Below are 26,001 nucleotides of genomic sequence, written 5' to 3' on the forward strand. Positions count from 1 at the left end.
ATGTAGCACATGGAGGCAATCCTGGGTTTGCCATCAAGTATACACTCAACAAGAGCCAATCAGAGATTCCTGATTAATGTAGCTGTAGCCAAGCAGGGATCCCCGATTGGTGTAACCCTTTCTTCCCTTGCTGCTCTGCTCCTGAACTATCCCCCTTAGCCACAGCTCCACTTGAATTAGAAAGCATACACCTGGAAACTCCAATGGAGGGGCAAATCAGCAGCAGGGGAAAGAGTTAAATGCCACCCATCTCCCACTTCTCTCTTGATAATTGTCCTCCTGACATTCCTACCACTTGGCAGTGGAGAAGCGAAGGCTGGGTTCTCAGGCCCACATTCTTGGAGCCTTGAATCCAAGTTGTGGTTAATGCCACCTTAAACCCATTTCCCAAATGGTGTCAGAATGGGCTCTCTATATTTATATTTATTTATATATATAATTGGATGCGCTTGTCATACTAAGTATTTCATCCTCCGTTTGTTTCAGAGCTTCCTGTATTACCTGGAGAGTGATATTTGTCTGAGAACGAATCTTGGCTGAAGGAATCTGCAAATAGGATTCTTTGTTCACAAAGTTTATGCTGACCAGCTTTTCGCATTTATCGCCCAGGTAACCTGACAAGCACTGACAGACAGGCTCATTGGTTTTGGTGATGCACTGAGCTCCATTTTGACACTCATAGTTATCACAAGGACTGGTGCGAGGCAAAACCATCGGTGGCGAAAACTCACAGAAAAGACCGCTGGATGCAAACAAAGACACAATTATGTCACAAAAAGTCACTCTTCAGATGTAGGGGCAGGTTTGTGGCATTGCCGGTGATGCCCGCAAATTTGCTCTCACCTATACCCTTCAGGGCATATGCACGTATAACCATTCACCGCATCAGTACAGTGCGCTCCATTTTTACACTTATTGTCTTGGCAATCATCGAAGTCAATATCACAGTGTTCTCCTACGTAGCCGGGTGTGCAATCACATCTACAGGGTGGAAAAACACAAAGGTAAATGCAAGGCTTAACAATTAAGTAGCAGGCTTAAGAGCAAGATGACAGGGACATAATTCAAAACGCAGTGGTGTTTAGGGAAAAAAATAACGAGTTTTCAGGATGGATTGTGCCACTCTGGTCTTTAAACAAAAACCCTTCAGCAGCTTGCTTCTGAAAGCTGATCTATTGATTGAAGGCCTTGCTTTACATGAGAGACCACAAGTTAATGTATGTATGTTATGTCTTGTTTGCTATTCTGTCTGATTATCTGACATTATATCAAACATTCAGAAGGTACATCTTGAGGGCTCCCATTAATCATTCTGACAGCTCTTCTTGGAATTGCACTTACACACCAAATTTTCAAAATGAGCAAATGTGTAAGCCCTAAGTTTGGGAGACCCAGACAAATATAACCTGATTTTTCTTCGGGGGTTAAACATTTTCACATGCAAACACAGCTGGAACCAGCAAGATACTTTACATTAAGTTAGCATGGTCAGAAATTCTTCATCCAGAAGAAAGATGAAAAATAAGATAGAAATTCTGAGGAAGTGAGCTCTGACTCAATATAAGAACATAAGAAAGGCCCTGCTGGATCAGACCAAGGTCCATCAATTCCAGCAATCTGTTCACACAGAGGCTAACAAGGTGCCTCTAGGAAGCCCACAGACAAGACAACTGCAGCAGCATTGTCCTGCCTGTTTTCCAAAGCACCTAATATAATAGGCATGCTCCTCTGATCCTGGAGATAATAGGTATGCATCATGACTAGTATCCATTTTTACTAGTAGCCATGAATACCCCTCTTCTCCATGCACATATCCACTCCCCTCTTAAAGCCTTCCAAGTTGGCAGCCATCACTACATCCTGGGGCAGGGAGTTCCACAATTCAGTGATGTGCTGTGTGAAGAAATACCTTCTTTTATCAATGTGAAGAAATACCTTCTTTTATCAGTTTTGAATATCTCACCTTCCAGCTTCAGCAAATGACCCAGTGTTCTAGTATTATGAGAGAGGGAGAAAAGCTTCTCCCTGTCCATCCTCTCCATACCATGCATAATTTTATAGACCTCTATCATGTCTCCCCTTAACCGACTTATTTCCAAGCTAAACAGCCCTAAGCGTTTTAACCACTCCTCATAAGGCAGCCGCTCTAGTCCCGATTATTTTGGTTGCTCTTTTCTGCACCTTTTCAAGCTCTGTAATATCCTTTTTTTAGGTGTGGTGACCAGAACTGTACACAGTATTCCAAGTGCGGTCTCACCATATTTTTGTACAAGAGCAGTATGATAGCAGCAGTTTTATTCTCTATTCTCTAATTATGGCCAGCATGGAATTTGCATTTTTTCACAGCAACCGCACACTGGGTTGTCATCTTCATTGAGCGATCCGCTACTGCCCCAAGATCCCTTTCTTTCAGCCCATTCCTGAGCTGAGGCGTACAGGGATGGCGGGGAAGAGGCGCAGCGGCGCCTCTTCCTAAGCCGTTTCCCCGATGCCGTTAAACAAAAAAAAAAGCCATTTTGCGGGGTTTTTTTTGTTTAACTGGGGCTTTTCGCCCCACTGAAAATACCAAGACTATTTGAATGACAGGTTGGACCTTCCCTTCCCCAATGTAATCAACTACTGTATGTATTGTGTACGTTTACCCCATTCTTTTTTCTGTTCTAACTATGAATAAAAAGAATTTTTTAAAAAAGAAAGAAAACAGCGAGGCTGCGCCTGCTAAATAACAGGCACAGCAACGCTGTTCTGGCCACCAGTGCAAATGGCCGAAAGGGGATAGGGAGCCGCCTAACCGGCAGCTCCTCCCCCCAGCCTGCCCTGGAACGCCCCCCTGCGCTGGAGTGGCCTCTCCACGCATTGCCGGCGCCTTGGAGAGGCCATGCCAGCAGAGGGGGGAGGCGCAGTCCCGCGGCGATCAGCCGCTGCTGGGACTGGCCTTGCTGTTGGCGTGAATGCGTGTAATCATGTGATTACACGCATTTACACTGGCGGCCAGGTCACACCGCCTCCTATAGACTTTCGGCCCCATTCTCAGGGCTGTTGGTCTTTCACTGCCAGCACAGATCCCATCCCCCTGACCGGGATGGCCCAGGCTAGCCTGATCTCGTCAGATCTCAGAAGCTAAGCAAGGTCAGCCCTGGTTAGTATTTGGATGGGAGACCACCAAGGAATACCAGGGTTGCTGTGCAGAGGAAGGCACTAGCAAACCACCTCTGTTAGTCTCTTGCCATGAAAACCCCAAAAGGGGTTGCCATAAGTCAGCTGCGACTTGACGGCACTTTACACACACACACACACACAGATCCCATCAGTATACATGTGAAGTTGGGATTTTTTGCCCCAACATGGATCACTTTACACTTGCTCACGTTGAATCTCATTTGCCATTTTAATGCCCATTCTTCCAGTTTGTAAAGATCCTTTTGGAGCTCTTCACAGTCCAATTTTGTTTTTACTGCCCTAAATAGTTGCCTTGATATTCTTTTTTTTAAAATAATTCTCTTAAAATCCCCCAGAACCCAACTTCTTAATTATTTTAACTACATGATGGACATATAAACACCACTTTATACCAGAAACCCACTGACCACTATACATATCTGCATGCTTCCAGCTATCATCTGAAGCGCACCAAGCAATCCATTGCCTACAGTCAAGCATTATTCTACAACTAAATTTGTCCCAGTCCCTTAGATAGGAATTCTCCATCTGAAGAATTTACAACAGGCATTCTTGGGATTACAGTTACCCACCAAATTAAGTAAAGAACATAAGAAAAGCCATGCTGGATCAGACCAAGGTCCATTAAGTCCAGGAGTCTGTTCACACAGTGGCCAACCAGGTGCCTGCAAACAAGACGACTGCAGCAGCATTATCCTGCCTGTGTTCCACAGCACCTAATATAATAGGCGTGCTCCTCTGATCCTGGAGAGAATAGGTATGCATCATGACTGGTATCCATTTTGACTAGTAACCATGGATAGCTCTATCCTCCATGAACATGTCCACTCCCCTCTTAAAGGCTTCTAAGTTGGCAGCCATCACCACATCCTGGGGCGGGGAGTTCCACAATTTAACTATGCGTTGTGTGAAGAAATATTTTGTCTGTTTGAATCTCTCACTCTCCATGTCAGAGACCTTTTCATCATCCAGAAACCTAAGAAATTCCTCCAGGACTTCAACAATTTCCATTCCACCATCAATCAAAGCAAATCAACAAAGCCAAAACCAAACCCAGAAACAGCTTACTACAAGACCAGACCAAAGGAAACACCACTGGCTGTCACCTACAGATTGGCGCTCAAACAAGTCCAATTAATCATTCATGACCTTCACCCTACCATGGCTAATGATATTTCTGTCTCACAGGCGTTAGGTGGCAGAGGCTTTTCTTTGCTTTTATAGTCATCCCCTAACCTAAAACAATTTTTTACCTACACTGATGGTCCACCTAACAGAGATGCAGACTCAGGAACCAGACCTTTCAGCAAGCCTAGATGCCAACTTTGTCCTCCTATAGTCTCAAGCAAGATGATCACACCCTGACCTGGATTGCCCAGGCTATCCCAATCTTGTCAGATCTTGGAAGCTAAGTAGGGTCAGCTCTGATTAGTACTTGGATGGGAGAACACCAAGGAAGTCCAGGGTTGCTACATACAGGTAGGCAATTGCAAACCACCTCTGAACGTCTCTTGCCTTGAAAACCCTACGGGGTCACTATATGTCGGCTGCAACGAGACAGTCCTTTCCACCACCAACATGATCACAGGGCCTAATAACTTCAGCTATATCATCTCAGGCTCATTCCCTTGCTCATCCTCCAGCATAAATAAATGCCATCAGTTGTCAACAATGTCCTTCTGCTCTGTACATCTGTACACCAAAGAATAAATGGATACAAATATGATGTTAGCACAACTAGATACAAGTCCAGTAGCACTTCAGAGACCAGCAAGATTTTCAGTGTATGACCTTTCGAGACTCCAACCTCCCAATATCAGATATGTAACAAAGGGAGCTTTGACTCTCAAAAGTTCATGCCCTGAAAATCCTGTTTTCTCTAAGGTGGTACTGGACTTGAATCTAGCTGTTCTACCAACATGGCTGTCCACTGGGGAAAAATCTGATGTTAAAAACTGCAATATTCGGAAGCCAGCTGGGGAATATTTTAATCTTCCAGGGCCTTCTGTTGATTATTTAAAAGCAAGGAGGAATAAAAGGAGATAAAAAAAATAAGGCCAAAGCCGATGGTGCAAAATAGGTTACAATATTTTTTATTACTCAGATCAAATTCCCTACGTGTTTCACCGACAAGGCTTCTTCAGAGGAATCTGTTAGTCTTGCAGTGGTTTTTCAAAGAAGATTGTAAGCCCAGTAGCTTAAGTTCAGTTCGCTTATTTTAAAGTCGCTGTTCTTCTACAAAAGAACCTCAAAAGGGGAGTCCAACACAAAACAGCTAAATTCGAATTCCTTTATAAATTTAATACTACTTTTCCTCCACCAGGTCTTAACAAGGAAATCACATATCTCACTCACTACAGCTGATAATATCTTGCATATTCCACCCTTGCAGGTGTTAACCAGTTCAGCAATACCTCTGTAACTCCCTACTGGATCATCTTATCTTGTTTTTACTATGCTGTTTCCTAGATTAGATTGCACGTTAATCCTACTTCAGCCATCTAACAGCAGTTTCACCCGCTCTGAGTGAACTGGATACTTTTTTTGCCTGGGTCTTGTTTTAACCCTGTCTCTCTTTGTAGTTTCCCCCTGCCCTGTGCTGAAATGGGTGGGCTATTTTCTTCCACAACTGACTGTGCGGTTCTTTGGACTGTAGTAGTGTGTGTGAAAAGGATCTTGGGGTCTTAGTAGACCAAACACTGAACTTGAGTCAGCAGGGTGATGCGGTAGCTAAAAAGGCAAATGCAGTCTTGGGCTGCATCAACAGAAGTATAGTGTCCAGATCACGCGAAGTGATGGTATCACTTTACTCCGCTCTTGTTAGACCTCAACTAGAGTACTGTGTTCAGTTTTGGGCACCACAATTTAAAAAAGATGTAGACAAGCTGGAACGTGTCCAGAGGAGGGCAACAAAGATGGTGAGGGGTCTGGAGACCAAGTCCTATGAGGAAAGGTTGAAGGAGCTGGGTATGTTTAGCCTGAAGAGGAGAAGACTGAGAGGGGATATGATAACCATGTTCAAGTACTTGAGGGGCTGTCATATTGAGGATGGTGCCGAGTTGTTTTCTGTTGCCCAAGAAGGTCGGACCAGAACCAACGGGTTGAAATTAAATCAAAAGAGTTTCCGTCTAGACATTAGGAAGAATTTTCTAACAGTTAGAGCGGTTCCTCAGTGGAACAGGCTTCCTCGGGAGGTGGTAAGCTCTCCTTCTCTGGAGGTTTTTAAGAAGAAGTTAGATGGCCATCTGTCAGCAATGCTGATTCTGTGACCTTAGGTAAATGATGAGAGGGAGGGCATCTTGGCCATCTTCTGGTCACTAGGTGTGGGGGGGAGGTAGTTGTGAATTTCCTGCATTGTGCAGGGGGTTGGACTTGAAGACCCTGGTGGTCCCTTCCAACTCTATGATTCTATGATTATTTGATTGAAGTGTTTTATTTAGAAATTAGGGTCCACTGTATTGTCCTAGACTGGGTCCTCACAACAAGCTTTTTGCACTGCTCATTTGTTCATTTTCTGTGTTTAGCTGCAAGTGGAATTTATATATAAAAACAATGACCACTGGTGAAAGTCAGAACCCCTCAGAAACTCCTCCTAACCATCTCCAAAATATCAGCTTATATCATAACCCTGGAAATGCTACAATAGGGCTGTTGAATTTAATAGGGCTGTTGAATTAAAAAAATGGTTTTAATTCGGATTCGGGGTTAAATGGCCTTTTTTCCCCCGGGGAACCCTGAACCCCCCTATATCGGTGTAAGTAGGAATTCAGGTTTAAATTCGGGATTACCGAAAAATTTGGTCATTTAAAGCCATTTAAACCCATTTGCGGCTTTCCGTGGCTCGGGGGGGGGGGCATCTTTTGAGCTGGAGGTCCAAACTTTTCAGGGTAGCTTGGAGGGACCCTCCTTGCAAGAACCCACAGGCTTGGTGAAGTTTGGGTCAGGGGTTCCGAAGTTATGGGGTCTGGAAGGGGTCCCCCCATCCGCCAATTAGAATGAATAGAAGCCGGTTTCATCCCATGCAAGATTGGATTTTAAAAGGACATTTTCCTGTGTGCTTGAAGCTGGCTCAATCTGCATATGAATCACAAGGAGATTGCCTATTTTGCATTTGTATGTCTCCAGCTTACCCTCTGCAACTAGCTATTGAGAAACTGCCTTCCAACTAGCTGAAGAAAGGCTAGGCCATGGGTCTGCAAACTGTGGCTCCAAAGCCGCATGCGGCTCTTTGGCCCGTTGAGTGCGGCTCTCCGAACTTGGTTCGGAGCCCCTGCTCTCACGCCCGCTTGCGCCGGCAGCCGGCTGCGGAGCCGGCGCACCTGAGAGCGCGAGAGAGCAGGCGAGCGGGCGCTCTGTCTCTCCTCCCCCCCCCCGCCATGGAGAATGGCCGGGTCCCCCTTTCCCTTGCCCTCAATGGTTGGGAGGCTAAAGCCTCCCCTCCCCTCTAGCCGCGCGATTGCTGGGCGGGCGGCTCGGCGGTTACTGCCCCCCCCGCCTATCAGCTGTTGGGTGGGGCGGGCTTCCTTTGGTAGACCTGGCCTCCGTCTGAGTCCCATTGGGAGGCCATGTCTACCCACTGGCTTTCTTGGCGGTAGACCTGGACTCTGAGGAGGGGGGAAAGTCCCCCTTCACAGGCTAGGTCTACCAATTGGCTTCTATGGGCCTCCGGAGGCCAGGTCTACTGCCAAGAAAGCCAATGGGTAGACCTGGCCTCCCAATGGGACTCAGACGGAGGCCAGGTCTACTAATAGGTTTTTATGGCGGTAGACCAGGCCTCCAGACAAGGACTCTGGATGGGGAGGGGGAAATGGCAGGGACTTAATTTAATTTTTATCAATAAATAAGATCACTATTAAGTATGATATCAAGTTTTATTCAGTGTACCTATAGTTTAATTAAGACTTAAAACTTCAATTAAATTTTTTAAAGTTACTAAACTGTGTACCTATCTATATAGTTTAAGTTTAAGAAATTTGGCTCTCAAAAGAAATCTCAATCATTGTACTGTTGATATTTGGCTCTTTTGACTAATGAGTTTGCCGACCCCTGCCGCTAGGCAAACAGATCTCCCTGCAGTTTTAACACACTGCAACTTTTAAATCAGAAGAAGAGACCACAGACCAGGCCTAACTCTGGCCTATGCCAACTCCAGGCCACAGCAGGGATTAGAAAGCCAGAAGTCTTCTTCAGAGACCAGTGCCCACTGCCCAGCCCAGAGAAGTTCAAATCGTAAATTGCCCTGGAGGGGAGCTTTCAAAGAAAGCTCCCCTCCAGGGCAATATACAATTTGAACTTCTGACCTGGCCAGCAGAAAGAACTTAACTCCCTGGTGTCAAAGAAAGCAGGAAGGTGTGGGGGATTCCCCCGAACTTGCATAATTTAATCAGTGTTTCCTTGAAGCTGCTTAGTTCGGCTTCGGGAATCTCCAGCGGTTTTTGCCGTCGGTTCATCCCAAACTTGGAAGACACAAATCAAACTGATTTCTAGTTCGGGATCAACCGAATCGACAGGCCTAGTCTTTAATGTAGCTGCTAAACCTCTTGGAGTTTTATTCATTTACTAATTTTACAAAACTTCTATTCTGCCTTTCTGCCCTCACAAGGGCACCAAGGCAGCTGACAAATTAAAGGCAGTTGACAAAATAAACAATTGCCCTGACCTGGAAGGCCCAGGCTAGCCTGACCCTCATCAGATCTCGGGAGCTAAGCAGGGTCGGCCCTGGTTAGTACTTGGATGGGAGACCACCGAGGAAGTTCAGGGTCGCTATGCAGAGCCAGGCAATGGTAAACCACCTCTGAACATCTCATGCCTTGAAAAACCCTATGGGGTCTCTGAAAGCAGGCTGCGACTTGATGGGAAAAATAATAGTAATAGTTAAAAATAATGATAGTTATTTGAGTAACTGTGCATAGGACTGCACTGTTGACTTGATGCAAAGTAAAACTAACACCCCTTCTCCAGTTCTTAATCTTTCATCCCTGCTGATAATCAGCTATTTATTCAAACTCCAGCAAAAGAAGTAATCACACTTGAAGGAGAAGAAAAAGATGACTTTATTTATTTGTTTATTTGTTTTTGAAGGAAAGCCTCAAGAGACCTTCAGTTGTCCACATGGGACAACCTGGCACTGCAATTGCCTTTTTAGAAAAAGTGAACTACCCACAAATTAGGACTTTATTTTTTTTAAAATGGGGAAAAACAACACAGGAAATATTGGAATGCCATGGATTTCACAAAGTTATCTGGATGGTCCATAAAAAACAAGTGAACAAATCACTGCAGACAAAATGGTTTGTATGGAACCAGCTTTAGCTCCTTATGCCTAGAGGCTTACTGGTTTGTGAGTTGCCTTGAACCTGTCGGGAAAGACATAACATGTGCAGTTTAATAGACATCATACATTTGAGCCTGCCCTGAGTCTTTGTGAGAAAGATGGATCAAAAATGAATTAAACTTCATTTTCAATCCTCCCCCCCTGCAATTCCCAATTTTCCCAGCAAGTAAATGTTTTTCAAATACTTTTTGGAGGGGGCGGAGAGAATGATAATGATTTCCTACAATATTTTTAGGCTGAGATGGGCTGTGTTTGCTTTGGTGAATCCTCTCACCGGTTGTGTCCATCTCTGATGCCTTGATGGACAGAAAGTAACCACAATTTCAGAAGGTAGCTGTAGGGTTGTGCAAAAAAAAAAAAAATTCAGTAAATTTTGGGTTTGGGTTTATTGGGCCTGATTTTTTTTGGTAAACCCAGAATAAGCCAAATACCCATATCAGTAAAGGGGTATTTTGGCTTTATATCCGGGTTTACTGGAAAATTTTTTGGGTCCACTGTAATCTATGGGGATTTTTTCAAAGCTCCTGTGGGGGCATTTTTGGAGGTAGAGGTAGGAGACAGAAGCCGGAGTGACCCTTGAGCCAGCGTTAGTGCCACTTGTGCTGGCTAAACTGGCACTAACGCCGGCGCAGGACCAGTAATGCTGGCTCTGAGGAGTAGTGCGGAAGCACCAGCTGTGGGCGCCAGCACACCCTCATCGGCAGCATTTTCCCAGCGCGATGGCTTGCACTGGAATCAAAGGGAGTATTCCTTTTCAGCCTGGGAATGCTCCTTTTTGCAGGCGCTGAGTTACATCTGTAAAAGGCAGGCTTAGCCAAGTGAAACTCTATGGACGAGTTTTCCAGGGCTTGGGGGGGTCATTTTATTTGAGCTACTGTGCCACTGCAAGCTGCTCAGGAGGTGGCACAGCTACATCATTCTTGAGCCTGTCATAAGTAAAACACCCCTCCTTTTAGGACTGGGCTGCCTGGTACTACTGGCCTTGAATCTAGAAAGTAACCTTGGTTATTAGAATCCATCAAAATACAAGTTGTGCAGGTTCCCACACAAGCACAAATTAACACTCACAATTTAAAAGAGAAGCTGGTGTTTAAATGTACTCAGAATGACAACTCACAATTAGCCTAATATAATTTTGGCCACACAAAACCCAGCACATGAAACAGGTGCAGATCAGAACAGCAGGTTTCCTAAATCTACTCATCTAAAGTCCATTAAAACTCACTTTTCAAGTGTGCATACTAATTAATGATAATAAGGATGTCATTTAATTAAAGATTAGTCTTCCTGGTGATGAACCTCCTTATTGTATAATGGTTTCCAATGTGTCTTGCTAAGAACCCATCTTGTAATTACAGCTTCATAATCCAGCTTTAATTTAACATGATTATTCACTTCCTAGTCCAAGTCACTGAAAGGATTTTGCAAGGATTGACACAGAGAATAAAAACTCTCCATTCTTCATTGTTCCCACTTAATCCACACTGCTAGGAAACCGGTCACTCAACAGAGAATCTTCATGTTATTACTTGGGGAGGGGGCCGGGGGGGGGGGCTCCATGCAAGCAGAGGGAGAAATCTATTGAGCCATTCTTTGGTGATCACAACTCTCTTGAATGAGGACTGACAGCACAATTCACCCACAATGAAAACCCAGCCCGTGGCCATTCAGGAGAACAAAGGCACGATTAAAAACACAAACAAAGTAGGCAACAGAGATGCAGGGCTCACTTGTATCCTTTGGGTGTCAGGATGCACTTTGAGTCATGCTGACAGGGGTTCAGATCTTGGGCACAGAAATCCAGCTTCTCTTCACAGAGCTCACCTGCAACAAAGTAGATCCAGTCAGCAGAAGCAGAGCCCACCACAGGACCTAAGAAGCCAGATGGGGCTGCCGTTTAGTTCTACAGCAAACCACAGCAGTGCCAAGCGGCTCTTGTGACATCAGCTGGTGAAGCATTTGGCAAAGAATAATCTCTCTTGCTCTTGGGTGTAATCTTGCTTTTAACAACTTTTTAAAATTATTTTTGCAGTGACTTTTTTTTAGAATACACAACTGTCCTTTAACTTGTTTGTATGGCTCTGAGCTATCAGGTAAAGCCGGGCCAGCAAGTTCCAGACAAGGCAACCTATGCACTATTGTCCCCAAACAGTGATGATCAGAGATATGATAAATGGTCAGCCGACTTGGCTTCCTGTCCTGAAAAACTCCACACTAACAAAGGCTACAGTCCACAATAGCCATGCAGATTAGCTTTGGATTCCACATGTTAACAGATCACTTCAGGATACAATGGCTCCACATTAACATAACACACCCTAATTAGCACATTACCTTGATATTTACAGGACAATGATTAGCACATTACCTTTGATACTTTTGCAGGACAATGACTCAGCTCAAACTCAACCCCCTTCTGACTATATATATATATTACTCTTCCAACACACTTTGACACTTAGAGGCACTGTCCTTCAGTATTACTCTTCTGAAGATGCCTGCCATAGCTGCTGGTGAAACATCAGGAAAGAAAATACCAAGACCACGGTCACACAGCCCAGATAACCTACAAGAACTGGTCAGCCTACTGCTGGGCTGACCAACCGACCAATACAGCTGGATGATAAAAGCTCTCCTGATTAAACACAAATATGATGATGAAGAAGAGTTGGTTTTTATATGCCAATTTTCTCTACCTTTTAAAGAGAATCAAACTGGCTTACAATCACCTTCCCTTCCCCTCCCCACAATAGACACCTTGTAAGGTAGGTGGGGCTGAGAGTTCGGAGAGAACTATGACTGGCCCAAGGTCACCCAGCTGGCTTCGGGTGGAGGAACGGGGAATCAAACCCAGTCCTCTAGATTAGAGTCCACCGCTTCATGTGGAGGAGAGGGGAATCAAACCCTCCCCATTACCTTAAACACACAGCATATATTAACTTTTTTTTACAGATGGCTTCTTGTTTTGTTTTGTTTTTTGCAAATTTGCCATATCTCCAATCAATTTTTAAGTGACACCAGAGTCTTTCCCCTACGGCTTCTCCCCCACCCCCTTCTAGTTGCAATCTTCAGTGTAAACCAGAGGTGTCAAACATACAGCCTAGGGGCTGGATGCAGCCCCTTGAGAACTTTTATGCAGCCCGTGAACCAGGCGAGGCAGCCCCCCCAGTCCCGATCTGGGTTGGCAAGACATGGCCTGGCCCAACCAAGTGACCCTCGTAACAAATGTTCGATGCCCCCAGTGTAAACGGTCAACTGCCCCCAAGCTATTGTCAGGTATACCTTAAGTCAACAAAAGGAGAACCACCGGCCCTGTTTCAAAGAACTGTGCAGCTAATTCTGTGAGCCCGAGGGAAATTTGGCCTCAAACATTTTGAGCTGCGGTTGCCCCGTACCACTTTCTTCATAAGTAGTTTGAGATGTGACATTGCATTGGGGTGTCTGTCATTAAAGCGGGAAAAGGCCCAAATTCCACTGCACATCTATGGTATTCAGCACAGTTAAAATTAACTCTTTGGATCCAAAACCGTTACCATAAGATACTAACATAAGTCTTCATTCAAATGCATTCATAATTTATATTCAGGCCAAAATGATTCTTTGTAAACCGTAAATGAAGAAGTGCTTTCCTTAGGAGATGGTGCTCACAGACATTAACCAGCTTACAACAGATTCTGAAGAATATCTTTAGAAATGTAAGTATTAGGAACAGGGAAGGCCATAGAATCATAGAGTTGGAAGGGGCCATATAGGCCATCCAGTCTATCCCCCTGCTCAATGCAAGATCAGCCTAGATCATCCCTGACAAATGTTCATCCAGCTGCTTCTTGAAGACTGCGAATGAGGGGGAGCTCAACACCCTCCCTAAGCAGCTGATTCCAAGGATGAACTGAACTTACTGTAAAAAAAAAATCCTAATGTCATGCCAGTACCTTTCCAACCATAATTTATACCTGTTATTGTGAGACACAGGGCATGGATCATCACCTTTTAGGGACTCCTTGTTCCTTCCTATTTTAGGGACGCATTGCTCTTTCCCCTCTGATGCTATTGAGGCCAGGAGGAATCAAATGACCAGCTGGACACAAGAGGAGCCCCGTGGCACTGAGTGGTCAGCTGCAGTTCTGCTGTTAAAAGCTCTGCTGATGACCTGAAACCAATGGAAGTTGGCTATTCATTTTACCCACCCAGGAAGGATGGAAGGCCGAATCAACCTTGAGCCGGCTACCTGAAACTAACGGAAGTTGATTTCAGGTAGCCAGCTCAAGGCTGACTCAGCCTTCCATCCTTCCAAGGTGGGTAAAATGAATACCCAGCTTGCTGGGGGTAAAGTGTAGATGACTGGGGAAGGCAATGACAAACCACCCGGTCAACATAGTCTGCCTAGTCAATGTTGTGATGTGATGTCACCCCATGGGTCAGCAATGACCTGGTGCTTGCACGGGGACTGCCTTTACCTTTACCGAGGACAACCAACCCAACAAAACCACAGACCCTTCATAGCACTGGATGTCAAGACCTCTGCATCACGACAACGTCATAAACAGAAAACACAGTCTAAAGACTAGGGGTGTGCATTTTGGGGGGAAATCAGTAAAATTCAGATTTGGAATTGGGGCGGGGCACCAATACTGGTTCAGGTTTATTTCAGCGGGTTCAGGTTTATTTCCCCCCCCCCCGGATTTATGTGTGTATATTTCCTATGGGGGAACAGGGGATCTTTCTGGTGCTCCAACTATTTCTGGGTCTGGCATATTTCTGGAAATATTTAGGAATATCTGGTGCCAGCATTTTAAGGACCCCAGGCCTGTTTCCCCTCCCACCCCCTTAACAGGTTTCCCGGGCAACAGGAGGGAGAGGGAAGGGAGGCAGCTCTCCTGGCCCGGGGAAGATGGCTCTTGGCTGGCGTGAGTCTTGCCTGGCCCAGGGAAGGCAGTTCACAGCCAGCACAAGCCAAGCGCAAGGCTTGGCACAATGGCCAGTCTGGCTGGCTCCTTCTCCCTCTCTCCTTTGTGGGGACAGGTTCTTTTTCATGGGTCCAGAGAACTGGACCCGTTTTTCCAATTTTCTTGAACCCTGGGCAGTTTTTAGTGGACAGGCAGGTCCCCTGCAATTTTGGTGTCATTTGGTTTAAAAACAGCCACTTCACCCACCCACCCTTAAAAGTCCTCCTTAGGGTATAATGGAACCCAAATAATCCCAGAAAGAAAGAAAAAACAAACCCTGAAACGTGTATGCAAAAACCATTGATGAATGGTATTTATGTCCTTCCTGAAATACTGTGGTGTTGTTGTTTCAGGTGCACATCCCCAGTTCTGTCTACCCTGGGGACAGTGATAATGACATCACGGGAGCAGGTTCCAAGCCTGGGGATTCTTTGTTTCCAGAGAAAACAAGCAGTGGCCAAGAAAGCTTTTGGTGGGCCTCATTGTTGCACAAACTACGTTCCCTTAAGGAACAAAAAGGGATCTCACCATGCTTATTCCCGCTTCTGTAAGCTTAAGGATGGAGACAATGTTCTTAAAGCAGCAGCATAGGGCACAGAACGCTCACCTAATGAGACACATGAGGAGGCAAGAGCACTTTCAAACACTTCTGTGCCGCTTGCATTGGCTGCCTGTGCTTCCAGGTCCGATTTAAGCTGTCGGATGGTTACTCTGAAAGCCATTCATGGAATGGGGCCAACGTATCTTAGAGACCACCATTCCTCGCATTCTGGTATGTTTATAATAGAGATTTTAATTGTTTTGTGGATCATTATGGCTTTATATTTTAGGATATTTTAATGTGTAGGTGACATATACATATTTTAATTATATAAATATTTTAATTAATCTTCAATCAAGTACAATGATTACAGATTAAATAGTACTACTCTGGCTTGTATAATTCTAACATTATTTTTAAAAACATAAACAACAGCAAAATGCACCCCCCAATTTTATGCCAAAACATTCACTTTAAGCCATGTTCACTAATTTCGAAAAAACAACAACAGTAACTCTACGAATGCTGAACCCTTGGCATGAATACTCTGTAAAAGGACTCGTTTCTACTGCTTGAACTATCATAATATCCAATGCCTCTGTGACTGACATAATGCCTTTTTTACTAAGCAATAGGGACCCCAAGGCTACATTGTCAGTGGCAAGATTTGTTTCAGTCCTTATATCCCTCCAACACTAAATATATGCTGCTCAAGATCAATTGATCAAGGAGCTTCTAAGGAAAGGAAGGATAAACTATCATACTGGTAGACTTCAGACAGACTTGTTCAGTAGATCAGACACATTTCCATTAGTTTTGAAGCAATCTGTGTTAGAATATCAAGATCCACATGCAGAACTCTGACTGCAAAACAGCACCAAGACACGATTAAAAGAACTGGAATAATTTGGGACCAAGTGGAACAAAACATCAGCTCTTGCTGGCCATTTCAGGAGCTGAAATGTAGGCAAGTGACGTAAAATGGAAATGAGAAACCAAGGTGGTGAAAATAGGCTTAAAAAAGGCAACTGACCTTTTTCCACTTCATTCAGATTAGCAGCTTGTGGTGACAAAGACAGAAGAGACAAAGAGGCTGTTTACGTTGCCGTAAAAAAGCACAGCACAAGTAAGTTAATGCACAATCAGAGCAGCAGAAGTGAAGCAAGCTTTTATTCCCCCCCCCCCATAGCAGAACAAAACAGACACAAGAAATATGTACCGCTCCTGGCCAGAGAAAGACCGTTATTGGTAGACCAAAGGTATCTGCAGTCTTAATGGTGGATGACAATGAATAGCAGGAGAAATGATTAGATAGTCTACAGACTGTACACTTAAATGACCCTGACATTCATAAAGATTGAGGATTAAAAATGTGACTTATGTTAAGAATGTCAGACAGAGTTTTAAGGCAGCAGGAAATAATGTTAGTGGACCTGCAAGTGTTTCATTTCCAAATGTTTCACCTATGAATCTGCTCTATATGTTTTCTATGATTTTGATCTACAGAAGATTCACACAGCAATATGTTGTTCTTCACAGCTCTGAAACAGAATTCTGATAGTTCAGACCAAACGGAAGCCATGCTTTTCAACCCAACACCAGACGGTACTCTAAAGGTGTTGGTTTTTTAAAAAAAACCCACAAAAAATACAGACACGTGTATTTTTTATGAATGTATCCAGAATACAGACACATGTATTTTTTTACACATGTATCCATTTTAGCCGGAGTTCCTTGTTAGTTCTTTGCACATTCCCCGCTAGAGGGCACTAATGTTTTTCAGAAACTAAAAGAAAAAGTCTGCCAAATCTATTCAGCTAGTGTTGGAATATGAAGGAATAAAGAAGATATATGATTGCCCAGGCTAGCCCAATCTTGTCAGACCTCAGAAGCTACGCAAGATTAGCCCTGGTTATTACTTGGATGGGAGACCACCAAGGAATACCAGCATCACTACGCAGAGGCAGACAACGGCAAACCTCCTCTGAACTTCTCTTGTCTTGAAAACCCTCCGGGGTCGCCATATGTCTGCTGCGACTTGATGGCAAAAACAAACAAATAAATGAAACTTCTTATAACCCACCTCTAACGGGTCTCCCAGTGGTCTTCCATCCTAGGCATGAAGTTCCTTGGGATGAACCAAATTTATACTTATTCCGCTTTCAGCAGTACTACTGCATTAGATAATTCCAGACCATTCACTAGGCCCTTTCATTTACAATGCATATGGTCAATCTCCAGCTACCCTTTCCACTGCAGAATAGAAATAGTCCCTATGATATGGGATTAAAAACACTCTGTAGTCCTAAACACAGCTACAAAGACCCCAAGATCCTTTTTGCACACACTACTGCTAAGACAAGTCTCCCTCATCCTATAATTATGCATTTGATTTTTCCTACCTAAATGCAGAACTTTACATTTATCTCTGTTGAAATGCATTTTATTGGTTTTAGCTCAATTCTCCAGCCTGTCAAGACCATCCTGTATCCTGGCTCTGTCTTCTACCGTATTTGCTACCCCTCCCAATTTAGTATCATCTGCACATTTAATAAACATCCCCTCTATTCCGTCATCCAAATCATTTATAAAGATATTGAACAACACAGGGCCCAGGACAGATCCCTGAGGCACTCCACTATCACTCTTCTCCAAGCGGATGAGGAACCATTGTCAAGCACAGAGCCGGCTGGGCACGCTGGAACGACGCGAGCCGGCTCTGTGCGCCCCGTTCCAGCGCACAGAGCCGGCTGGGTGCGCTGGAACAGCGAGCCGGCTTTCCCCACCCGCCTCCCAGCTGGGAGGCGGGCGGGACGCACAGAGCCGGCTCGCATCGTTCCAGCGCGAGCCGGCTTTCCCCGCCCCAACGGCCAGCTTGTTCCAGCTGGGACGCACAGAGCCGGCTGAGCACGCTGGAGCAACGCGAGCCGGCTTTCCCCGCCCGCCTCCCAGCTGGGAGGCGGGCGGGACGCACAGAGCCGGCTCGCATCGTTCCAGCGCGAGCTGGCTTTCCCCACCCGAACGGCCAGCTGGGTGTGTGTGTTATGGTCAGGTGCGTGCTATGGAGCGAAAAATACGGTATGTCTACAGCACTCCCTGATCCAGCAAGGTAGTAACTTTCTCAAAAAGGGAGATAAGATTAGTCTGACATGACTTGTTCTTGAGAAACCTGTGCTGACTCTTAGTAATCAGATCCATCCTTTCTAAATGCTCAAGGACTGTTTGATGATTTGCTCAAAAACATTTCCTGGTATAGAAGTCAAGCTGATGGGTTCTCCAAGAATTCTCAAAAATAATGGTAAGAAGCTCAGAAATTACATCTGCAAGTTCTTTGAGTACCCTTGGATGCAATTCTTCTGGCCCTGAGGACTTAAAGAAACCAGGTGTTTGTGCACTACCCCAATGCCAATCCTCGGCTGCAAATCACTTCCCTCATCACGTGTTCTTTTTATGCCATGTTGAGCACCATTTCCCTCACAAGAAAAGACTGAGGAAAAGTAGGAATTGAGGAGTTCTGCCCTCTCTTCATCTCCCATTACAATTTCACTTTCTGTTCCCCACAATGGGCTTATCTTGTCTTTGTTCTTATTCTTACTCTGTACACAGGGAAAAAACCCTTTTTTGTTGTGTTCAGCATCTCTCGCTAGCCTAAGAACATACTGAGCTTTAGCTTTCCTAACACTCTTCCTACAAGCACTAGTTATTTGTTTATATTCCTCTTTGGTTATAAGGCCCTCTTTCCACTTCCTAAATGAGTCTTTTTTATTTCTCAACTCTTTAAAAAGCTGTTTATGGAGCCACCCTGGCCTTTTTAGGCTACTCCCATCTTTCCTTCTCATAGGAAATGGTTTGTGATTGCGCCTTCAGTATTTCATTTTTAAGAAACTCCCACCACTCATGAACTCCCTTCTCCTTAAGTATTTCTGAGCATGGGATTCTACCCAGCATCAGTTTAAGCTTGTTAAAATTTGCTTTCCTAAAGTCCAACCTGTATGTCTGACTACGTACAGTTTTTCCTTTCGCCAAGATTGTAAATTCCAAGATTACATGGTCACTACTACCCAGGGTGCCTACTACTTTAACCTCATCAATCAGTTCTTCCCTGTTGGTGAGAATCAAGTCTAAGATAGCAGATCCCCTTGTTTCCCTGTCCGCTTTCTGGAATAGGAAGTTGTCAGCAAGACAAGTCAGGACATGGTTTCTATTTTTCCTGTCATGGGATGAGACTTGAAGGCCAACTAGATGCCATTGCATCACTCAGTTCACCATGGGGTCACCTCTGCCAACTTACGGATTCAATTCACTTTGTGGACAAAAACCATGGGGACTCAGATCCTGATGGGGGCAATGGCACAGGGGGAAGGAGGTACCTGCCCCCCATTATTGTATGAAGAGGACCTTATTCTTAGAAGATTGTTCCCAGCCTTGCCCTCTCTACTGATGGTATCATGAAAGTCTGGGTAGAGGTATCAGGAGAGGAAGCAGCAAGGGACTAGTTGGTTGGGGGCTATCCTCTGCCTTAGACAAACCTCAGATTATGCAGTTATGGCAAGAAGGAGCTCCAATATTAGTACCCCCCCCCACTGAGCTACAGATTCTGATTAATGATTGCTAAATCATTTTCTTTTTCGTCATCCCTCTTGCCGCTTCATTTTCCAGAGGTATAGAATCTCTACAAAACAAGTCAGCAAATTTACAACAAAATGAAAACACAGAGAACAATTTTAAAACCATTCTGCCCAGCAAAACCTCACAACTTTGTGCCGACAGGCAACTAATTAAATTATGTGTCTCCAGCATCAGTGAAAGCAGGCAATCTGGCTGTGGCTGTTAATGGCATGATGAGGGGGAAGCTATTGGTGAATAAAGGGAGTGATAATACTGTGACCAGTCCACAACACTGCCAGTTTGAATAAAGGCTCACTTGAATCGCCTGCTGCCACATGAATTGGGAAACCCAGGAAGAATTCAAATAAAGTGGGCAATACCACAGGGATCATTTTGTGTTGTGTGCCAGTTAAAAGCAGGGATGTCAAACATAGGCCTGAGGGCCAGATCCAGCCCCTTGAGAACTCTTTATCCAGGTCGCGAGCCAGCTGAGGCAGCCACTCCCCCCCACACACTCTCAATCTGGGCTGGCGAGGCATGGCCCGGCCAAACCAAGTGGCATTAATGTCATATCTGTCCTCATAACAATTGAGTTTGACACACCTGGTTTAAAGACTTCATTCATAGTGTAGTTTCTCCATATGTAGTTTCATTTCGACTATTCACTTATGATTTGCCAGCAGATTGTCAAGGGCAAGGGATCCTGTGATGTTTAAACTGATTGAGATCATAGAGCAGGGCACTTGTGAAAGCAAGGGACCAGCTAAGACACAGGAAAGTATCCAGTATCTGCCATTGACCGGAAAACATATACTTAAAAAACTTAAGTCTTCAGTAGACAGAGCGTGTGTGCATGGGAGATCTCATACAAAACCAGAAAATACTGAGAGCTTCCTATATAAAAAAGGCTTGCTATCAATTATTATAGATTATCCACTAAAACCTTTCATATACAGGAGACCAATTTTTTCCATCATGTCAGATCCTCAAGATATATCCTCCCTTTGCCAAGGAACAGAACATCAGTATGTGCAATACAATGAGGCACATTTTTGGTAGACTTATACAGTGAAACCTAAACACAGCTTCAATCCACAGGGGTCCAGGCCGACAATCTTTAGAACGTACACACAGCACATGCAAGGTAGGTGAGCTGCAAGACCAGCCATAAAAGAGGAGAAGTGTCTGGCTGTCCTCAACCATGGCCAGGGCTTTTTTGACCCTGGCCCCGACCTGGGGGAACTCTCTCTCTCTGATGAGACCAGGTCCCTGTGGGATCTTAGTTGAGCAGGGCCAGCAAGACTGAGATGTTCCGCCAGGCCTATAGTTGAGGACATTTCCCATCAGAGCTGGCCTACCTATCTCCCTCCCCCGCACACCTTTTTATTATTCAGGTGGGGGAGCCTGGCTTTCCTTTCCGAGTTGGCCCAAGACCCTGAGCACCTAAGCTGAGCGCCATAAGGAAAGTCCAAAGCTGTTCAACGCCTTTAATAGGAACATGGAATAGGACATTTTGGAGGACATTGATTCATAGGGTCATCACGAGTCGGAAGCGACTTGACGGAACTTAACACACACACACAACCAAGAATTGTTGGTTTTAACCATATTGTATGGATTTGGATGTTTTTATTGTATTTCTATGATATGCTGTTACCTGCTCTGAGCCCGGCCTTGGCCAGGATAGATGGTAGGATATGAATAAAATAAATAAATAAAATAAAAAGAAACAGATTTAAATATTAATCTTAATATTAAATATAAATCTTTTTGGTAACTGTCAAACTGTCAAACGACAATCAATAAATTACCAGTGCTATCTGGATTTCTCACTGGGTGAGGATTCTTTAACTTCTGACCATTTTCTAGCTGCTACATCCCATGTGGCTGTGATTAATCTGTCACTCAGACACATGATCAAAGCACTCCTGCTGTGAGTGAGAAACCTGCTCTCTGATATCCAGACTCACTGAGGAAATGATGGACTCTTGGTTCAGATATGGACCTAATTATCTATACTTTCGCCATGTCAGTTATTGTCCTGCCTAGTACATATTTCCTAACCAGAACCACATACAGCCTTGATAAATTAATGTAAAAAGACTAACAGAACAGTATTATTAGCTCAATTAGGGCTCAGTTCCTTTAGATTCTGTATGGATAGGTGAAGTAATATGTTACAATGGAACTGGTACTTTTTTTAAACTTTGATTTATATCTTCAGCTTAGGTGCCTTTGGTCATAATTAACCAAACCTGCATACTGTGAGGGCTTTATTCCCGATTAAACAGCAGCATCCTTGCAAAATGCAAAATAATAATTACATCTATGAAAAAAACTATTATTTGGTGCAGAAGGATAACATAAGTGAAAAAAGAAAGTAAACCTGTGTGTGTGTGTGTGTGTGGGAACTCATGGGACCAGTGGCATGCATCATGGCCATTTGGGGAGGTCAACCCTGAACCTTTCCAATGGCCAAGGCAAAGGTTTAGGCCAAGATTGTAGTGAAAATGGGGCTCTTTGGAAGTCATTGTTCCGCTTTGTCAAGTTGTGCATTTTCTCACTAACCAACACGTTGAAGGAATTCAGAGGCAGCAGCTAAACAAGAGTTAAATCCTGAAAGACACTGAAAAGGCCCACTATGCCAATGACATCACAGCCATAAGGAGTCATCGGTTATAATATTCTGGCATGGAATTAAAGAGCTTCTTGAGTGTTACTCTTTTTCTTCCCTACCTGTATATTCAGGTGGGCAAAGGCAAGTGTAGTTGTTAATTCCATCTACGCAGGTTGAATTATTTTCGCAATCATTGTCTTCACAGTCATCAATATTCACTTCGCAGTGTTCACCTTCAAACCCGTCTGCACAGGCACACCTGTAAATGAGGACAGACTGCTCATTATCCAAACAAGGGGATTAGCCAGATGTAAAACCAAGAGAAAAGTGAATTCTTAAACATTACATGAAGATGTTTAAACAGACTGCACACCTTGCCAGATTACTTTGATTGTCTAATTTGCTGGACCCTTAGTCACCCTTACTTGCAGCTTTTCCTGATACCTGGTCTGCTTTCGATCAGACCTGTGCCCCATCTTTGTGACCTCTGGCTTAGTTCTTGCTGAAGTGGTAAACCTCTACCTCGTCCATTCCATTCAAGCAGGGGTAGACTGGCCCTTGACCTTACTGGGAACAGTCCTGATGGACAGTTGTCCTGGAGAGCCCTGGGTGGAAAGAAGCAAGCTCAGCCAACAGGCCCTGTGGGGGTGACTGCCATTGTAGGGTCTGGCAGGCTCCTATCCAACCTGAGGTGGTGATGATGGCGGGTGTCAGCTAGCTCTGCTGAGACCACTTGGCTTAGCTTGCACTGGTGCTGTTTTAATGGCCCTTTTACTTCAGATTGCACGTGAGGGCTCAAAGGATGGAAGGCTCCTCCACAAATTCCCCACAGATCGAAAAACAGCATGTCAGGGAGACAGCCAGGATGGAACTCTAGTCCATGACATGCTAGCTTTCCATGGGAAGGGATTTTTTTTTTTGTATGGAAGAGTAGTAGAAGAAGAGTTGGTTTTTATACCCCCAGCATGGTATAGTGCAGGGGTGTCAAATAAGGCCCGGGGGCCGGATCCAGCCCCTTGAAAGCTCTTATCCGGCCAGCGAGCCAGCCGAGGCAGCTACCCTCCTCACTTTCGATCTGGGCTGGCGAGGCATGGCGCGGCCCAACCAAGTGACATTTATGTCATATCCGGCCCTTGTAACAATTGAGTTTGACACCCGTGGTATAGTGGTTAAGAGCGGTGGACTCTAATCTGGAGAAACAGATTTGATTCCACACTCCTCCTCATGAGTGGCAGATTCTAATCTGGTGAACCAGGTTGGTTTCTCCACTCCTCCACATGAAGCCCACTGGGTGACCTTGGGCTAGTCAAAGTTCTCTCCGAACTCTCTCAGCTCCACCTACCTCACAAGGTGCCTGTGGTGGGGAGGAGTGGGGAGAAGAAGAAGAGTTGGTTTTTATATGCCGACTTTCTCTACCACTTAAGGGAGACTCAAACCAGCTTACAATCACCTTCCCTTCCCCTCCCCACAACAGACACCCTGTGTGGTAGGTGGGGATGAGAGAGCTCTAACAGAGCTGTAACTTGCCCAAGGTCACCCAGCTGGCTTTGTGTGTAGGAGTGGGGAAACAAATCTAGTTCACCAGATTAGCCCCCGCTGCTCATGTGGAGGAGTGGGGAATCAAACCCAGTTCTCCAGATCAGACTTCACCGCTCCTAACCACCGCTCTTAACCACGACACCACGCTGGCTCTCTGACACCCCTCTTTCTCTCTCTCTGCCCTTCATACTAGACATTTTCATTGCCTATTTATGTCTCTCTGCAATACCTGTGAGAGAGCCAGCGTGGTGTTGTGGTTAAGAGTGGTGGACTAATCTAGAGAACCGGGTTTGATTCCCCACTCCTCCAAATGAAGCCTGCTGACCTTGGGCCAGTCAACGTTCTCTCTGAACTTTCTCAGCTCACGTGGAGGCAGGCAAAGGCAAACCTCTGAGTGCCTCTTGCCTTGAAAACCCTAGGGGGTCGCTGTAAGTCAGCTGTGACTTGACGGCACACATACTCACGCAGTACCTGGGTAGCTTCCAGTACCACAATCTTGGGACAGGACTATCAGACAAGTATTGGATTTTTAAAATATGCCACAAAGGAAGACTTAAAAAAAAATGGAGCATTTACTGAAATAGTGAAAACTAGGAACTAAAAGAAGCTTTGTTTCAAGTCCTTGCAGAACCAGAACAGGGTTACAATGGACTGGTTCAGCCTTCCCCTTTCCTGTCCCTTTTTTCTACCCTCCCTCCTTTTCCCCTTCTCTTGTTCCTTCTCCATCCCCGATAATGTTGCCTTCCCCTGGCCTTGGGCTGGTGGGCCTCCTGGAGGTTCGGCCTTTTCAGATCTCAATCTTTGGCCAACCTCATGGCTGAGGATATTTTATAGGAGCTAGCCATTGTCAGGGCGCCATATATGTCTAAATTGGGTCCAGTTTTAAGCTTTTACTTGTCTGTTTTATAGGGCTTCCAGGTCCCTCTTCGCAATTGGTGGGAGGTTTTGGGGGCGGAGCTGAGGAGGGCAGCATTTGGAGAGGGGAGGGACTTCAATGCTATAGAGTCCAATTGCCAAAGCGGCCATTTTCTCCAGGAGAACTTATCTCTATCGGCTGGAGATCAGTTGAAATAGTAGGAGATATCCAGCTAGTACCTGGAAGTTGGCAACCCTAATGTTTTAATGTGTATATATTTATTTGTTTTTTATCTGATTTATTGTATTCGTTTGTTGGAAGCCATCCTGAGCTGGGCAGTGCCAGGGAGGGTGGGGTATAAGCTCAAGAAAAAATAAATAATAATAATCTAGTCTATATTCATGCAAGTATGGATTTTCAAACATTATAGACTGTTGCAGAAGAAATCTGTGACAGTGGGATGATAGACAGATAGACAGATAGACAGATAGACAGATAGACAGATAGACAGACAGACAGACAGACAGACAGACAGATAGATAGATATAGATATAGATATAGATAGATGTAGGCAGACAGATAGATAGATGTAAAAAGCTGGAACCTTAGTACTATAAGATTTTAGCTACTTTGGGGCAGAATCTAATTTTTAAATTGCATAACTCTTAGGGCTGTGGAGGTGTTACATGATTTAATAGTGAACAATGTTATAACCTGGATCTCAGAACATCCTTATAACATTGTCCTGCACAAACCCTACCAAAACAATGTGTTTTTGAGCATTTTTCTCTCAGTTAATTCCCCTGATACTGCGATTAGAACATTGCCTTTCCTTGCTATTTAATATGTATCAGATTAATTTCAAACAGGAAGCAGCCAAACCTTTGCCCCCAAATTTAGATGTAGGAAAATAAGGATAATTTCTTAATGAACAGGAGGATTCAAGAACATTTCTAACAAGCTTGAGGAGCAGATTAGCATGCTTACTTGAAATTATTAGATCTGTTTTATTAAAGAACTCTGTTTCATAATTCATGAAGTACATCTGGGGTAATTGTACTGTGTGATTAAATAACTCTAGATTAAAAATGCTCACAGCATGTTTATCCACTGGTGTGCTGGTTTGGCAATGAATCATTAACTCTGTTTCGCTGGGATTTACGTCTGATCATTTACAGGCCGTCTGTTGATATAATGCACAAAACAACAGCTGAATGGAGAGACTTTTCAGCAGGGATCTGAGAAGCTATTAATTAGCATAATGGAGTCAACACCATGTTGTCGTGCCCTGTTATGCCTTGACGAATAACAGTGTATTTAAAAAGAGGGAACTTTCCGAGCTTGTGAAGCTGATTGACGTTAGTTAAAGTTCCCTGAATG

At 44.5% G+C, this 26,001-nt stretch overlaps 1 protein-coding gene across 3 annotated transcripts in view; it reads right to left on the reverse strand.

Annotated features, from left to right (window-relative positions):
- Nucleotides 1-26,001, reverse strand: part of SLIT2 (slit guidance ligand 2) — a 353,730-nt gene that overhangs the window by 14,490 nt on the left and 313,239 nt on the right. For all 3 annotated transcript variants that reach the window (XM_056855205.1, XM_056855202.1, XM_056855201.1), the window contains 4 exons: nt 22,346-22,485; nt 11,245-11,338; nt 844-981; nt 502-742 (listed from right to left, as the gene is read on the reverse strand). In XM_056855205.1, the coding sequence (XP_056711183.1) occupies nt 502-742; nt 844-981; nt 11,245-11,338; nt 22,346-22,485 (613 nt within the window). The remainder of the gene's footprint in view (nt 1-501; nt 743-843; nt 982-11,244; nt 11,339-22,345; nt 22,486-26,001) is intronic.

The sequence above is a fragment of the Euleptes europaea genome, chromosome 9 (genome assembly GCF_029931775.1).
Source record: "Euleptes europaea isolate rEulEur1 chromosome 9, rEulEur1.hap1, whole genome shotgun sequence".
Classification (NCBI taxonomy): domain Eukaryota; kingdom Metazoa; phylum Chordata; class Lepidosauria; order Squamata; family Sphaerodactylidae; genus Euleptes; species Euleptes europaea.